Below are 17,475 nucleotides of genomic sequence, written 5' to 3' on the forward strand. Positions count from 1 at the left end.
GTTCAGCTCTTTGGGGTCTTTTGACACCTCGCTCCCCAGCCAGCACAGGCGCTGGAGGCAGCCACGTTTGGGTTGACAGGGTCCCAGCCCGGCACTGAGGGAAGCCCACGTGTCCCTGGGGTCAGCTCTGCCCCCTCCAGGCTGGGGGGCTGTAGGCAGGCCGCTCTGAGCTTCAGTCTCCTTATCTCCACAGCTCCTGGTAGCGGGTGCAGTGAGTAAAGGAGAGGATGTCTGCAGGGGGCCAGCGTGGGCCACTGCCAGCCCAGATTTGTTTCTTGTGGGTGGTCTGCAGGCCTGTTCTGTCTGCTGTCCTCCGTCCCCGAGCCAGCTCCCACCCAGGCCGGCCAGCAGGGCACAGGCCAAGGCCAACCTCTTCTGCACGCAGAGCCTCTGCCTCCTGCCCCCCTGTGGATTCTCCATTAACCTGGGCATTTACAGGGGCTTGATCCAGAGCAACCCCAGCCCTGGCCTGAAGCCGTCTCCCAGAGGCAGTCAGAGCTCGAGGCTGTGTTTCCGCCAAAGAAGAGGCAGGGGTGTCATGTTAGCTCACCCTTCCGCAGCGATCACTCTGCGTCAGGGACTGTTCTGGGCCATTATGTGTAATAAGTCACTTAATCCTTATAATACCTCCAAGAAGTAGGTACTACTGTTACCCCCATTTTACAGGGAGAAAACTGAGGCACAGAGGGGTTCAATGACTAGTAAGGTGGGAATCCAGGGTTCGACTCTTCTCCTGGCTTGACATCCAGTCCTTTCTTGGCTTCATCGATTCCTCCTGATTTGTGCTGAGTTAGGGACCCCTCAGGGAAGCCCTCGTGGCTAGTGCCAGCATTTCCTGAGCAATGCAGCGTGGGGGGTGTGTTTTGAGCCCGTGTCTCCTGTCCCCTCAGCCTGGGGAGAGGGTTTGGAGGAGCCACACTGCTCCGAAGTGAGAATCATTTCTGGATATAGATGAGACGTGTTCCGTCCCCTCGGGGTCACAGAGCACAGCTGGTGGAGGGAACACTAGCTGGAACCTGTGCAGCTTGGCCCAGCCCTCTGTGGGAAGCTGGGCAGAGGAGAGGGTGAGAGGGCCTCCGAGGGAGCCGTGGTGGCCTGGTGGCCGTGGTTGACGTCTATGGCACGCTTACTCTGTGGTGCCAGCTGCTGTCCTACGTGCTCCCCACGCACCGCTGTCTCCTCTGATCCGCCAGGTGGCCCAGGCTCAATACAGGTATCCCCCGTTTCCAGGTGCAGCCTTGGAGGCTTGCTGAGTGAGTGAGGGAGGGACATTGCTCACATCGCAGACTTGCCTTGGCCAGGAAACGCCGGCTGGGAGCTGCCGAGAGATGGCTGGAGCTTCTGGCCTCGGGTGTGGCTGAGGCCTGGGAAGGGCCCTGTCTGTGCCCCTGCCACCTAAGAACCGTGGAGATGGGACCCTGGGGGAGGCGGGGGCGGGGGGAGCAGGCACCAGTGGGAAGGGGGGGTATCAGAGATCAGTCCCAGGCCCCGCGCTCCAGAGCCCAGCCCCTCCCTGGGGAGACACATTTGCCTGGAGCTGCAGTAGCTGGACCCTTAGTGCACAAGATGAGGGAACCTGGGCTGAAGGCTCGGACAGCTTGCTCTGGCTCACCAGGCGGGTGAACTGCCGAGGTCAGATTTGAACTCAGGCCTTTGGGGGTGATTTTACTACTGTGGGGTGTAAGCCCCACCCCCTCCCGCACCCCACTTAATCTCCCTCTCACCTGGACGGCCTTGCCGGCTGCTGGTTCCATTTCCACCCCCACCGGCCAAGCACCTGCCGTCCTTCTCCCGACCCGTACATAAATGCCAGCCTGAGGCGGGAGCAATTATTGCCGCCTTTTTTATTGTGGTAAAGCACACACAGCGTTAACAGTTACCGATTCAGCCATTTTCAAGTGGACAGTTCTATGGCATTAAGTATATTATCGTTCCCTTTATTTAATGCAGCTGAAGAAACCGAGTCTCAGGACGGTTCTCTTTGCCCCGGTCGCACGGCTGGGAAGGGCAGACTGAGACTTGAGCCCTGGCCGCAGAGTCCAGTTCCCTTTGCACAGTACCAGCTGCCTGCTGCTGTTTGCTGAGTCGGGCCCCACCCAAAGCTGCTGCTGCGCTCGGGCTAGTGTTTCCTGGGGCGAGTAAGAGAAGGCCTGGGAGGGGGTGTGAGGGCCCACCCCTCCCCTTTGCCCGCTGAGCTTTGCCTGGGCCCAGAGACCTGCCTTGCCCACTCCTCCGCACACCTCTTTCCCTTCAGACCGAGGACAGACGATAAAACCTCCAGTTTCCCCTCCCTCCCCGCCACTCTCCCCAAGCCTCAGCAGCTCAGCTTCCGCAAACACATCAAGTGTCAAGTCTGCAGGCAGCCCAGGCGGACTCCTTCACGCCACACGTGCTGCTCCGCTCCCGTCGCCTCTGAAGGCGCTTGGGAAGGGCCGGTGACAGCAGGTGGTGGGCTTGGCAGGGGGCGCTGCTCCCAGAGGGCTGGGTGGCAGCCCTGGCGGGGGCGGTGCAAGGAGGCCAGGCCAAGCTGCTCTGCCGGCAGCTGCCACCTTCCATCCTCCAGGGTCAGGGCAGTTCCAGGCCAAGGTGGCTTTCACCTCTTAGACTGGCAGGTGGTCGGAGGGAGCTCAAAAGCCTTTTGAAGTTGTCTGAGTTCTTTTCAAACCACACCCAAGGAGGCGCCTCAGGGGTGACCATGGATGGAGTCTGAGGAAAGGCTGGCCGGTGGGGCTCTCTGTGGCCGCGTCTTGTGGCAGGACCCATACAGTCCTGCTTTTATCTGTTTTCTATATTGAGGTTCTTTTTTTTGGCTGCGCCCAGGGATTGAACCCAGGCCCTCGGCGGTGAAAGCACAGAGTCCTAACCACTGGACCACCAGGGAATTCCCGTCTATTGAGATTCTAAGTAAGGTTTTCTTGTTGCTGTTTCGTTTTAAGTTAAACCATGGACCTTTTTCCCACATAGAGAAACGGAGGTTGGCTAAGAAGGACTTGCCCAAAGCTATTCAGGGTTAGTGGCTGCCCTCAAACTGGGGCTCAGGTCTTAACTCCTGACCAGGGCCCATTCTACCCTACCAGCTCTTGCTTATTTGGACCCGGAGTTTCTTTCCTGGGGGAGGGTAATGTAGAAGCCTTCTCTCTCTGCCCCTTGGCCAGCCGCCCCCACCCCTGCTTCAGAGCTCCCGGGGTCGGCTCCCTCACAGCTCTGCGTCCGCAGCACGCCCGGGCTCCCCCAGTACCTCTGCTCTCAGCCCCCGTCTGTGTCTCGCTTCCACAGGGATATCTGGGTGTGTGAGTGTCAGTGCTATCGCCGCTCTGAGTGTGTCTCACACCCAAGCTGTTGCCAGCCAAGTCCTGTCCCCAGAGAGGGAGGGGGAAAGACAGACAGACCCGGGAGCAGACTGGGGGTGGGGAAGTCACAGCGCCCTGCCATGAGATAGGGAAGAGGGAGAGAGAGAGAAACGTGAGGGAGACTGATCCGGTGGGGGTGGAGAGAGACTCACAGAGGGGAGAGAGAAGGAGAGGAAGACCCAGAGAGGGGGCGAAATGAAGACGGACGTGGGAGAGGGTACAGAGACACTTCTAAAGAAAGGTAGAGAGGTAGCTTGTGAGAGAGACAGAAAGGGGGAGGAGAGAGGGAGACAAGAGGGCTATTAGAGGCAAGCAAATGTCACCTGCCCTGCGGCTGCGGCCCTCTCTCGGTGAGGGATGCGCTGAGTGTGCAGCCTGGCACCAGATCCAGCTGATGGACGTTGGGGGGTCCCATCGCCTGCGGCCTGTCACATCCCCTCCTCTGACTGCCGCCTTCCAGAGCTGGGCCCAGCCTTCCTTCAATACCCTCCAGGTGAGCTTGTCACGGGGATCCCAAGAGTGTGGTAGAGGGGGGATGGCCTTGGGCTGGTGCCTCTGCTGAGAGCAGTCAGCTCTGTGTCCACTGGCACACAGGCAGAGGGATGGGTGATCCGGCTTGCTCAGAACCCCCTGCTGGCCACATACGGGGGGCTTGTTTTGGTCTTAGTAGATGGAGTGGGGGGCGTGGAAGGTAGCAGACGTAGCAAAGGTATGGAGGGGACGGCGAATCTGGAGGGGAGACTGGTTAGATCTTGCCTTCCCAGGATCAAGCACAAAGATCTAGGGCTCCCCTTCCACCGGCCCCCAAACCTGCCCCCTGGTGCTGGCGTGTGAGAATACTCAGGGAGACCCCTCGATGGGGTCCCAGAAACTCAGGCCCCACTACACTGCATCAGCTCTTCTCTGGCTCTAGACTAAACCTTTCCTTCCCCCGCGCAGGGGACAGGGCCTCTGAGGGCCCCCGCCAGCAAATTGGTAGAGCAGAGACCTTAGGCCTGGGGCCCGCATGGCAGGGAGGGAGTGCTCCAGGGCCCCTTTTGTCTCTAGGGTTCATGAGGATTTCAGCCTCATGCTTGCACAGGCAGGTGAGGGATGGGTAAGTCCATTCACCCTTTCGGAGCCTTGGCTGTCTTATCTGAAGAATAGGAGGAACCATCCTGCCCTGTGTGGGCACGAAACACGGCCATGGGCACAGTGTTATGTGGGCCCTGGAGCTCTGGGCGAGCCTTGGGTAGTGGCTGGGTTTACCCTGGTCCTCTCTACCATGTAGCATGGAGCTGCGGGCCAGGAGACCCTCTGGGTCATCCACTTATTCAACAGTCAGTTATCCAGCACCTGTTAAGTGCCAGCATTGTGCTAGGTCCTAGGAGACAGCAGGGACCAAGTCAGATAAAGGCCTGCACCGCGGAGTTTGCAGAACAATCAGTAAGATGGTTTCAGATGGTGAGAGTTCACTGAAGAAGGTGAAGCTCCGTAAATTAACTGGGACTGGGGACAGGAGGGTGGGAGGCTCTGAGGAGAGGGCTTTGGGGCTGCCCGTTGAAAGGACTGGGGAGAACGTTCCACCCAGCCCAGAGAGCTGGGTCTAGGGCCCCCGAGGCAGGACCGGGCTGCCACGTGTAGGGACCTAGAAGGCCCGGGCGGCCGTCGTAGTGAGACGGGGCCCGTGCCTTGTGCGAGGAGTGGTGCGAGGAGCCAGGCAGAGCCACGTCCTGCGAGGGCATCACGAGGCGGGTGCTGTTATCCTCAGACCCGGGGGGCGCCCTTGAAGGGCTCTAAGTGGGGAATGGCAGGATGTGATTCATGTTCTGAAAAGCCTTCTCTGGCTGTCGTGTGGGGAAGTGGTTGCTGCCGGGGTGGGGGGGGAGGAAGCCTGGAGACGCGCCCATTAGGAGCAAGTTGGAGCGCCGGGGGAGCGCCGGGAGATAGCCGTGCTGGGTGGGCCTGAGGTGGCAGTGGTGGGGACATAGCTGGAGATGAAGATGTCATCCCGCCATCCCGCCCCCAGCACAGAGCACTGTGCTCTAGGAAGTCCCTCCCAGTCGCCATGGATTAGGGGGTGGGAGGGTAGGGCTGGCTGCTGGGAGGGAATGTGGCTTTGTGCTTGGAAAACAAAGAACAGAGCTTGGGACTGACTTCTCCTGGGGGTGGGGGCAGGCCCGGAGGCTGAACCACAGGGCAGCGCTTGGCAGGAGCAGGCTGTGCCCCCGGGACATCGGGGAGGATCCCAGAGGCCTCCAGGGGTGACCGTGGGGCTGCAAGACTTGGCCAGGGACGGCGGGTGTAGAAGCAGGACAAGTGAGAGGGATGCTCAGACGCCTCCAGCCCGAACGTCAGGCCGCAGTGGGAAATTAGGCAGAGAGGGCCCTGGGCCACCGGGTTAGGCTGGGGCGGAGGGGGTCCCCGGGGGCTGCGTGGGAAGGGACGAGGGAGGTGACCGGGACCTGCAGGACCCTGACATGCAGGACCTGAGCCAGCCGCCCCGTCTTCCCGCAGCCGTGCCTCTGAGGCCCGGCCCTCTCTGCCTGGAGGTGGGGGCCGCCAGGATGAGCAAGCTGTCCCGGGAGCCGGCCCGCGACCTGGAGCGCAGCCTGCCAGCCGTGGCCTCCCTCGGCTCATCGCTGTCCCACAGCCAGAGCCTCTCCTCGCCGCCTCGCGGGAAGCGCCGGGCCATCTCCGACGTCCGCCGCACCTTCTGCCTCTTTGTCACCTTCGACCTGCTTTTCATCTCCCTGCTCTGGATCATTGAGCTGAACGTGAGTGGGGCCAAGGCTGGAGGCACAAGCCGCGCTGTGGGGGTTGCCTGGGCCTCAGTTACTCCGTCTGCCGTGTGGGAGGGCTGCCTCTGGCGGTGGTGGGAGGGGGGGCCGCTGATTTCTAGGTAAAAGGAAGAATGAGATGATAAGAAGAGCTGTTCTCATCTTCCAGAGAAAGAAACTCAGAGAGGCTGAGTCGTTTATCTGAAGTCTCTCAGCAAGTATGTGAAGGCGGCAGGGTTTGAACCCAGACTCTGGCTCCAGAGCTCGCCCTCTTGACCTCTGCGCCATACTGCCCCCTAGCGGACACTCTTGAGAAGGGAGGAGGGAGCCCAGAGGACTCTGGTTGAGCTACTGAAACCTTTGTCTTCTTTCTGCTCTACATTACTCTCTGGCTCCATTCACTCAACAAACATTTTTGAGCCCCTGCTGTGTCCCAGATACTGTGCTAAAAGCAGAGGGTACAGTGGGGAGCAACCAGTAAAAACTCCCAGTTCCCAGTGGCGCCCAGCTCTCCTTCCCCACCTGGGGCATTCTTCAGTGCCCCCCAGTTTGGCCTCTTGGGTTTGGTGAGATGCCACCTAGCAGTCTGGAGGCGGAGCTGCCTGTCGGGGCAGGGTCTGCCCCCTTCTCTCCCTGTGCAGTGCTTGGCCAGCTGGTGGTGGGGCCTAATCCCCGGGTGCTAACAGGGCAGGGCAAGACCTGATACAGAGGCAGGAGCCGTGGAACAGGGCATCCCAGGCTTGGTCCCGTGCCAGCTTCTCTGTAGTAACTGTGTGACCTCAGCAAGGGACTCAGCCTCTTTGAGACCCCCTGTTCTCCTTGTACAAAGTGGGTCAGAGTTCTGGATGGCAGGTGCCCTGCCTCCAGATCGCAAGCTCAGGTGTCAGAAGAATGACTGGTGCTAGAAATGAATTTGGAGAAGGGACTGGTTTAGGGGTGAAGAGGATAAGTTTGATTCCAGGCGTGTTGAGCTGGAAAGCAAGGCAGGGCTCTGAGGGTGACTGGCCTTTGTGCACAGGGATGAGCTGGCCCCTTCAGCAAGAAGGAGCCACAGCCACGGGGCCTTCGGGACCATCTTACCGATGAGAGAGCTGAGGCCCAGCAAGGTTCAGGGCCGCTTGAAGAGCTTCCGAGGTCTTAGACATTCTTGCTTTTGAAGGTCCCGTGCAGCATCTCAAAGCAGTCACTAAAATTCACCCACATCCTTCATTCAGTATATATATTTTCTTGCCAGAAAAGAGCTGAAAAAATTTTTTGATAATTTTACTTTCGAAACTCTCTGGCTGTATTGGCTGTAATAGCTTAGCAGTCATCACGCAGACTTGGGAATTCTTGCAAAGTGCGAACATCTCACCTCCAGATTGTTTTCAAATGTGATGAGAAATTTCAGAGTGCTGGATTTAATAGTTCATAGAATCAACAGAATGTTTCACTCAGTAGACACTTAACTGAAATTTTATTAATTTTCAGCTCTGTCATCTTATTTTCATATTTTGGAGCATACGTATTGTTAATTTTCTAACAGACTGTGTGTTGCCCAGTGGATGCAACGACCCTGGCCGGGTTATAAGACCTGTGCCAAAGTCTCGTAGCCCGTGGCAAAGCAGGGGCTGGAACTCCACTGTCCTGAGTCCTCACGCAGTGGGCAGGCGGGTACCCAGGCAGAGGGAGAGTTCTCTGTAAAGAGAAAAATGGTGGAAGACAAAGCTTGAGGGACAGGGTCTGTTAGGGGTGGGAGGGGCCTTGGAGCCCAAGAGGGAGCAGTCAGGAGGAAGAGGCGGACCGAGCTGGGGCGGGGTGGGGTGTCAGGCCAGGGGCAGCAAGGCGTCAGACTCCACAGGGCTCAGAGCGGTCTTGAGGCTGAGGCATTCAGTGGGGATGTGCCAGGGGCTCGAAGTCCAGTGAGGGGCTGTCCAGACTGCTGGCTCCTGCCCCGAGCATCAGAATCACCTGGGAGTTTTATAACCATTCTAGATCCTCAGCTCAGCCTGAGATTCAGACCCAGTGGCTGAACATCTGTATTTTTAACAAGCCCCCCAAGCCCCACTGCCCCAATTCATATCATCTGCCGGAGATCAGAAGCCCCGGTCTAGGTGTGGAGGGTCTTCCCCTTCAGGGCTCCCAGGCCCCATTCCTGAGAGTCCCCTTGTGCCCCGCTTCTCCGGGGGCTGGCGCCCCACCTGCAGAGGCGTAAGCCTGCCACCCCATTCCTCCTGAAGCCTCAGGCGGCTCTAGCTCTCAGTGTCCATCCAGACCCCTCACTCCCCAGCCAGGGTCTCAGGGGTCCCATTGAAAATGTGTGGGTGGCTAGGGCAGGGGCGGGGGCAAGGACCAGTCTCCTCAGTCTGAATGCCATCCTCTCTAGCAGCATGACGGAGTTTGCCCATTAAGCACAAACCTAATCAATTGATTTGCCACCCGGGGCTCCGTCTGACACCACTGCCCACCCCCGGCCCCCATCACCCCAGATGGATGCTCGGCTGGGAAGACAGAGCACCGCAGTGGTGGGAGGGAGGTGAAATTATGTGAGAGGCATGCTCCCAGCACCCTGTGTGCCAGCCCTACCTACCTGCATAGGGCTCAGCGCCTCTCCTGCACAGCCCCAGGGCCCTCCAGGCCTGCCTCTTCCCGGGCAGTGTGCGCGCCAGTGTCTGAGGCTGCCTGGATCCTTAGAGAAACAGTAACAGTGCTGGGGTCTCAGGCCCCTGGCTGAGCTCCTCTGCTGCCTCAGGGGCTTCTTGAGCATTTACAGCCTCTCCTCCGGGTTCTACCTTCTCCCCCTCCCGCCCGCCCCCCCCCGCCGGGAGAACAAGGGGCAGCCCTGGGGACTTGGTTCTGCCTGCAGAGCTATCCACACCTCTCTCTTCCAGACCAACACGGGCATCCAGAAGAACCTGGAGCAGGAGATTATCCACTACAGCTTTAAGACTTCCTTCTTTGACATCTTTGTGAGTGGCCTTGGAGATCCTGGGGACAGAGAGGGCATAAGAGCGTGACTCTTTCGCTGGATTCTCTCCTTGTCGCAACACACATCCTAATCTGATCAGGGAGACTTGCTCCTATCTTCCGGGGACCCTCAGTATTCAAACGGCTTCCTAAATGAGGCCCCACCTTCAGAGAGCCCCAAGTGGGAGGGGAAGACGAGAGACCCCTATCCAAGAAGGTCACCTCCGGATCATCCCCAAAGAAACACTGACTTGGCCTCGGCCATCCTCTCCTGGGGTGTACACACCATGAGGAGGGAAACTCAGGCAGCAGGACTGGACGGGGAGGCCCGCCTTCAGCAGGGGTAGGGCCACTGGCTTGCCCGTGATGGTTCCCCGGCCCCCCACACCAGGTCCTGGCTTTCTTCCGCTTCTCCGGACTGCTCCTGGGCTATGCTGTGCTGCGGCTCCGGCACTGGTGGGTGATTGCGGTAAGATGCCACTTTCCTGGCAGCTCTCGGGCCCTGGCGGGGCTGGCGCAAGAGATGGGATGGAGGAGGACTCACTCCCCAGCCTCTGTGCTCGCTCTCTTCCTCCTTCCCTCCCCTGGGCAGGTCACCACGCTGGTGTCCAGTGCATTCCTCATTGTCAAGGTCATCCTCTCTGAGGTCAGTGGCTCAGGGTCTGGCTGGTCTGGTGGGCATCTGGCCTGAGGGATGGGCTTCTCCCAAGAAGGGACCGCTCCTCTGATTTTGGGTGTCTGACCCTGCTGTCGGGGTTGGGGTGAGGGGGAATCCTGTCCTTTGAGAGTTCTAAGGGATCATCCTCATTGGCTTTCCCCACTCACGCTGCTGCAACCCCAAGGACGGAAAGTTCCGCCTCTCGCCTAACCTTAGTTTATCCTGCTGCAGAACTCATTAATCCATCCGTCTCGAAGGCGTGTGCCACAGAGGGTCCCCACAGCTGGTACCGGGAGTGGGGTGTAGGCCAGAGTTGGTAGCCCCAGGGTGGGGCTCTGGGTTTGAGGTGACTCCCTGCCGTGGAGCTCAGCCCCCTCCCTCCACAGCTGCTCAGCAAAGGGGCCTTCGGCTACTTGCTCCCTATCGTCTCCTTCGTCCTCGCCTGGTTGGAGACCTGGTTCCTTGACTTCAAAGTCCTACCCCAGGAGGCTGAGGAGGAGCGATGTGAGTGCTGGGGGGTGGGGGGGGTGCAGTGAGGGTCAGCCCCACCCAGGAGAGGAGAGTTTGGGGCCTGAGAGCCAGTTCTGAGCTCTCTCGCCAGCTCTGCCGCTAGGAGCCTTAGGGTGAGCCTGGGCCGGGGGACCCCAGGCTGCTGGGGCATGACTGTCCTTGGTCTGGGGCGATGGCTGCCCACGTCTGCTCCCTCAGGGTATCTTGCTGCCCAGGCTGCTGTCGCCCGAGGACCCTTGCTCTTCTCCGGCGCCCTGTCCGAGGGCCAGTTCTATTCACCCCCAGAATCCTTTGCAGGTGCGGGCTGGTGGGTGGGAGAACTGCCTTCGGGGAGGGGTGTTGGCTGGGTCTGTTCTTTCTGTTCATGTCAGCTCCCCGGGGGAAGCGAGCAGCCCTCTGCCATACCCACTTTCATACCCCTACACCATTGCACTTGTACCCCGACCTCCCCCCCGCCACCACTCTCTCCACCTCTTCCCATTGTCCTCTGCTTGTTTTCTGCAGGGTCTGACAATGAATCAGATGAAGAAGTTGTTGGGAAGAAAGGCTTCTCTGCCCAGGTATCTGGCTGCCTACCCCGCCCCGGGTGGGCACCCTGGAGGAGGGGCCAGCGCTGCACTCAGCCAGGTGGGCAGGGGCTTCCCAGCAGAAGGCAGACCTTAGGCAGCCTGAATGCCAGTCCGTGTCCATCTGGGTGTCTGCCCCACTGTCGGTCAGGCCCACTGGTCTGCTTCCTGCCTGGGGCCCGGGGGTGGCAGCCGCAGCCACGGCACCTGGTCCCAGGAAGCCCGCGGGGCCCGGGAGACCGGCCCAGACCCGGCATCTGGACATCTGGCTGAGTCAGGCTTCCCACCCAGCCCGGTGCAGAAAGAGCAGGTGGGGTGCAGACCCCAGGCTGACCCCTTCCTGACTCCCATCCCTGGCCAGGAACGGGAGTACATCCTCCAGGGGAAGGAGGCTATGGCGGTGGTGGACCAGATCTTGGCCCAGGAGGAGAACTGGAAGTTTGAGAAGAAGAATGTAAGAAACCTGTCTCCCACCTGATCCTGAGAGTTTTCCTGTGGGGAGTTTTCCCTCCCTTTTCTGAGGCCTGAGAAATAAGCCCAAAGATTGCACGGGTTGGAACCATATTCCTAACCCCAGGAGAGGGGGCTGAGCCCTGGGGTCAGCCACTTGGTTGGGCTGCATTGGACATTCCCACCGCCCCTCCCCCTGCTTCCCCCCACCCCACCCCCACCCCACCCCCACCCCCGGCTACTCTGCTGCCTCGGCTCCAGCTTTGAAGGGGAAGCCAGGCTTCGGCCCTGTGTCTGGTGTTTTGTTTCACGGTCAAAACAGTATTATCTAAAAAGATGGCAGAGAGCTTGAGGGAAAACATCCTCATCCCTTTCTCTGGCCAGTTCCTCTGGCAGCCCTTGTCAGCCTGGAGACACAGTCCTTCGTGGTTGCAGCCGCAGCTGTGCTCCAGCCTTTAAACTTGATATCAAAAGCCTTTCTCTCCTCATTGCAGAACATTTGTCGGAACCACTGTTTTTTTTTTTTTTTAATTGAAGTACAGTTGATCTACAATGTGGTGTTAATTTCTGCTGTACAGCAAGGTGACTCAGTTATACACATATGCACATTCTTTTTTTATATTCTTTTCCATTATGGTTTATCTCACGATATTGAAGAGAGCTCCCTGTGCTATACAGTAGGACCTTGGTGTTTATCCATTCTAAATGTAATAGTTTGCATCTTACAACCCCAAACTCCCCGTCCATCCCTCTCCCTCCCCCTACCCCGCTTGGCAACCACGAGTCTGTTCTCTATGTCTGTGGGTCTGTTTCTGTTTTGTAGATAGGTTCGTCTGTGCCATATTTTAGATTCCACGTATAAGCGATATATGGTAGTCGTCTTTTTCTTTCTGACTTATTTCACTTATATGATAATCTCTAGTTGCATCCATGTTGCTGCAAAGGGCATTGTTTTGTTCTTTTTTATGGCTGAGTAGTATTCCATTGTATATACGTACCACATCTTCTTTATCCGTTCATCTGTTGATGGACATTTAGGTTGTTTCCATGTCTTGGCTATTGTGAACAGTGCTGCTATGAACATAGGGGTGCGTGTATCTTTTTGAATTATAGTTTTGTCCAGGTATATTCCCAGGAGTGGGATTGCTGGATCATATGGTAATTCTAATTTTAGTTTTCTGAGGATTCTCCATACTGTTTTCCGTAGTGGCTGCACCAACTTACATTCCCACCAACAATGAAGGAGGCAAGGAGGCAGAACCACTTTTTTGTTTTTTGGCTGCATTGGGTCTTTGTAGAAAGCTTCGTGCAGGCTCTCTAGTTGCGGCGAGCGGGGTCTACTCTTCGTTGCAGTGCATGGGCTTCTCGTTGCGGTGGCTTGTCTTGTTTTGGAGCATGGGCCCTAGGCGTGTGGGCATGTGGGCTTCAGTAGTTGTGACATGTGGGCTCAGTAGTTGTGGCTCGCAGGCTTAGTGGCTCTGCAGCACGTGGGATCTTCCCGGACTAGGGATCAAACCCGTGTCCCCTGCATTGGCAGGCGGATTCTTAACCGCTGTGCCACCAGGGAGGTCCCAGAACCACTGTTCTTTAATGGCTGCTCAGATATCCCGAAACTCCCGGAGTTTTCTACCCTGAGCTGTTAAAAACCTGCCCTGCCTGTCACCCACTCCTGCCCCCCAGGCTCCCCTCTGCCCTCTGCCCACCTCCCTGCCACCCTTCCATCCCTGCCACAGGAATATGGGGACACTGTGTACACCATCGAGGTTCCCTTTCATGGCAAGACCTTCATCCTGAAGGTGAGTGAGGGAAGAGGTGTTCTGGAGCCTCCTGCTCTGCCTGGGACTCCAGGAAAGAGCCCGGGGGTAGGGGGACCCGCCGGCAGGTTTCTCCCAACCAGGAGGGAAGGGCTGGTGTGCCCGAGTACACCTGGCACCACCCAGCCCTCTGCCCGCCCCACTCCAGACCTTCCTGCCCTGCCCCGCGGAGTTGGTATACCAGGAGGTGATCCTGCAGCCCGAGAAGATGGTGCTGTGGAACAAGACGGTGACAGCCTGCCAGGTGAGCCGAGCCAGGGGGCCAGGCCTGGGCACCCCTCAGGGCAGGGGCAGAGCGACATGGCAGATTGTACCCCAGCATGATCATGACCCCCAGGGGACCCAGGTCACGTCATTGGACTGCTCTGTGCCTCAGCTTCCCCATCTGTAAAATGGGGATGGTGGTACTAGTGCCTCCTGGAGAGGGTGGGGAAGATGGAAGGAGGAAATGCTCAGAGCGCCTGGCCCAGCCAGCGCCCATGAATGGGAATGGCTCTTAATTAAGGGACCTGAGCGCAGAGCAGGCTGGCCTGGGGCTTTCCTGAGATGCTGGGACCCTTCCCTGGGGTTTTCCTGGGGTGGATACACCTCACGTCTGCCCTGACGCCCGCAGATCCTGCAGCGTGTAGAAGACAACACCCTCATCTCCTACGATGTGTCTTCGGGGGCCGCGGGCGGTGTGGTCTCCCCCAGGTGAGTGGCCCCCAAGCTCCCTCCTCTCAGCCAGGCCGCCTGTCCTTGGACCTTCTCGGCACCCCCTGACCTAACCCTACCCCCTCCAGGGACTTTGTGAACGTCCGACGCATCGAGCGGCGCAGAGACCGATACCTGTCATCGGGCATCGCCACCACCCACTGCGCCAAGCCCCCGACACACAAATATGTCAGGTGAGCTGAGCCTTGCCTGGGGTCGTCCGCACCGGCCCCTCCCCTGGCAGCTGTGGGGACAGGGCAGGGTCGGTGTGTACAGTTGGGCACTTTCTCCTGCCGAGCCTGCCTTCCTGTCCCCAGTCCCGCTGTCCCTATCCTGCTTATCTGCTGGAGGCTGGACCCACCACCAGGCCGGAGGGCAGCTCCAGGATAGACCGTGAATGGGGATGAATAGGGAGCAGCCCGGGGAAGGGGGCTGGGAGCCATGAGGTTGCACTGGTCTGGGGGACCTGAGCAGGAGGCTCTGTGTTCTGAACCATCGACTTCCTGCCTGAGGAGACTCGGGTCGCTTTCATCCCCTTCTGCCTGTCCCGCGGCCTTGCCTTTCTCCCGCAGCGCTTGGAAGTGCCTCCAAAGGGAGAGGCCTTAGTCTCCCTGCTGCCCGTTCCAGGGCCTCCTCCAATTGCCCTGCTGTCTAATCCTAGCCCTGCAGGTGACCTCCTCCCAGATACCCACTCTTCCCCTTCTGTCCTGGGGTTCCCCAGAGAGCACTGTTCTTTGAGTGTCAGCTTGGGGCTCTGGTCTCGCCACCACTGCAGACTTGCTGGGTGATGGGCAAGCTCATTTCCCCTCTGGGTGCCAGCTTCCTTATCTATGGAGTCAGGGGAGCTGTAGGCGAATTAAGTGGAGATGGGATGGGCACCATACAGCTCAGGCCTGACGCCTCCTGAGAAGGCGCCCCCTCCTGGAGCCCAGTGGCACTGCACCGCTCCCAGAGCCGGGCCCTGGTGAGGAGTGCCCGCCCGGCCCACCCCCTCGGGACTAGAGCGGACCTAGAATCCCTGGACCGACTAGATGAGGGCTGGGAAGGTGGTGAGCTGGGGCTTCCCTGCCACTGGGGGTGTGCAAACATCGGCAGGCGGTTGTAGGAGGATTCGAGCGTCACATGGCAGGTGGGGGTGGAGGGCTGTATGCTGTGGCCTCTGGGACACCCCTCCTGGGCCCTGCTCAGGCAGCGAGGGGTTCGCTGGACCAGCAGCTCCCTTCCCTCTCCCACCCCAGTCCAGGGTGGGCCAAGAATGGGGCGTGGTGGGGAGTCAGGGGTTCTGCCAGGGGCTCCAAGGTCCCCCACTGGTACCTCTCTCCTCAGGGGAGAGAATGGTCCCGGGGGCTTCGTCGTGCTCAAGTCAGCCAGTAACCCTGGAGCCTGCACCTTCATCTGGATCCTTAATGCAGATCTCAAGGTGGGCATGCCGGGTGGGCATGCCGGGGCTGCAGGGCAGGCTCTGTGGAGGGGAGGGGACTCTGCTGTGTGACCTTGGGCGCTCCCTGCTCTGCTCAGAGCCTCCCCTACTCTCCGCCTCCTTTCTTACTCTAAAACTGGGGGCAGGGTCCAGATGGTCTTCTCACCCTGAGTTGCCGGAGGAACTGTGCCTCCGCTTTTTACCTCTGACTCCCGTGGCCCCCAGGAAGGGTGGCTGGCTGCCAGCCCAGCCCCTCCCGGGTCTGTCTGTGTGACTCATGCCAAGCCCCAGGCACGGCATGTTCTTCCTGCCAGGGGGTGGGGGGGAGGGCGGCCTAGGCTGCATTCCAGAGCTGCACCTGTGTTCTGGACCAGAGCAGCCCCTGCTGGTGCCAGTTGTTGAGGGGGAGCCCCTGCCCAGGGCAAGCCTTCCTGGAACTTCTCGCCTCCCCCAGGGCCGCCTGCCCCGGTACCTCATCCACCAGAGCCTCGCAGCCACCATGTTTGAATTTGCCTTTCACCTGCGGCAGCGCATCGGAGAGCTGGGTGCACGGGCATGAGCATGCCCCCTCACCACCCTGCGGGCCAGGGTCCTGTCGCCACGGCCTCCAGAGCCAGAGGAGGGGCCGGTTGGGCTTCCCACTGCCCACAGAGGACCTGGCCTCAAACAGTGGGGAGGAAGGAGCTTCCTCCCACAGCAGCCCCTGGGCCCCAAGCTGCCACCCTCCACACACTTCACTGTGCCTGGGAGCCCTGGCCGTGGGCAGGTCGAGAGCTCAAGCGTCTGACTCTGCCGCTGAGGCCAGTGGGGTCCATCCATCCTGCCGACGTTTACTTGGCGTCCCTGCCTCCTGGAAGAGGAGATCCGCTGTCCCCACCTGGCCAGGCCGGGGTCTGGAATGGGAACCTCGGACTTGGCGGGGGAGGACCCTGGGCAGGACAGAAGTCAGGGCAGCCTTGTCACCAGTGTGCAGGCGTAGGACCCCCTTCTTCCGCCTGCTCTCTCATCACGGTGTTTTAGGATTATTTAAAGGGTCTGGGACCTTTTTCCACTTGCACTTGTGGGGGTGTAGGTTGCAGGTGGGAGTGGTGGGCGCTGGCAGGGGCCTGCCTCTCCCAGGTTCTCTCCAGGTTGCCTCCCCCAGCCCAGGGCCTCCTTGGGGACCTTTGTAATTTGAGCCAATTAAAAACATGAACTCAAAAAAAAAAAAAAAAAGCAGTCCTTCCAGCCTGGCCTCTTGAGGGAAGAGAAGAGCAGCACCTCGGAGGTGGGGGAAGGAGCCACTGCTGCAGCCACCACATGACACACCCTCTCACAGCCTCGCAGAGCCAGGACGGAGCCAGTGGAGACCCAGTTCCTGGAACCACCCCCAACTTTCTTGAATGGTTCAGCTGGGCAGATGACTGGTCAGAGAAAAATTCCCCGCCTCCCTGCCGGGTCTCCGGTGAGGGAAGGTCACGTTAAGGTCTCCAGCCCAGGATAGGGAGGAGGGAGGTAGGGAGAGACCTGGCAGTACCCACAGCAGGCCTTGGTTGCCCCTGGGGTCCCAAGGCTGGGGTCCGGGGGGGAAGCCTGGACGTGGGGCCTGGCCTTCCGGGTCACTGATGCACCTCCGGGATGCCGGCCTCTGGGGTCCACTTAACCTCCCGTCTCTGCCCCATCACCCTGGGGCCACCAGAAAACCTGCCTTCCTCCCTCCCTGCCTTCAGGCTTCCCGAGGAGCTGACTTGCTTAGAGCCGGGGTGGGGGCGGGGTCTCCTCTTGGTCCTGGCTAGGTGTGCGACCCTGGGCAAATGTACCTCTCTGAGCCTCCATTTCCTACTTCATAAAGGCTTTTGTAAGGTTAAAAGATACCCAGAGTCAGGTGTAGTGCTCGGTCATCAAGAGGATGCAGTCCTGCCGCAGCTGGGTGCCCACGGGCCTTACCACTAGGTTCTCAGCTCAGCTCCTGGCCCTGCCTCTCTTGGTGCCCTTTGCTTCGTCCACTCAGTGACGCCTTCATTCCTCCTCCCCCACGCCCTCCACCCTGTGTGCCAGCTTCCAGCAGCACGCGCCGCTGCTCTCGGTGCTGGGCTGTCCTGGCAGCCCTCCTACTGGCCTGCTCCCTGGGGATGAGAGCCAGGTCCTGCCCAGTGGCACCCTGGAGCTGGCAGGACCCAGAACTCTTCTGGTACGGCCACTGTGAACAGAAAGGGGGCAAAATGCCCAGAGAGGGGTAGAAGCTGACCCATAGTCACACAGCCTGTTTATGGCTGCTTTGGGGCTAGAGCCAGATTGGGTGCCGTTCCCTGGAGCCCCTGGATTCCCAC

The 17,475-nt window shown here is 59.4% G+C and overlaps 1 protein-coding gene across 3 annotated transcripts; it reads left to right on the forward strand.

Moving 5' to 3' along the window:
• Window positions 1-5,896: 5,896 nt before the first annotated feature.
• STARD3 (StAR related lipid transfer domain containing 3) lies at window positions 5,897-16,381 on the forward strand (the record flags this gene model as incomplete). 3 transcript variants are annotated; one of them, XM_079724543.1, is made up of 14 exons in its annotated part: window positions 5,897-6,106; window positions 8,980-9,057; window positions 9,447-9,524; window positions 9,648-9,701; window positions 10,100-10,217; window positions 10,422-10,520; window positions 10,728-10,783; window positions 11,151-11,243; window positions 12,973-13,035; window positions 13,202-13,297; window positions 13,667-13,746; window positions 13,836-13,940; window positions 15,073-15,166; window positions 15,621-16,381. In XM_079724543.1, 14 exons carry the CDS (start codon window positions 5,897-5,899, stop codon window positions 15,723-15,725), a joined length of 1,329 nt encoding a protein of 442 aa, XP_079580669.1. In that variant the 3' UTR covers window positions 15,726-16,381. The 3 variants fall into 3 exon arrangements, with proteins under 3 accessions (XP_079580669.1, XP_079580670.1, XP_079580671.1); XM_079724544.1 differs by having other exon boundaries at window positions 9,447-9,511; window positions 10,409-10,520; XM_079724545.1 differs by lacking the exon at window positions 9,648-9,701.
• Between the last annotated feature and the right edge of the window lie 1,094 nt (window positions 16,382-17,475).

The sequence above is a fragment of the Hyperoodon ampullatus genome (assembly GCF_949752795.1).
Source record: "Hyperoodon ampullatus genome assembly, chromosome: 19".
Taxonomy (NCBI): Eukaryota; Metazoa; Chordata; class Mammalia; order Artiodactyla; family Ziphiidae; genus Hyperoodon; species Hyperoodon ampullatus.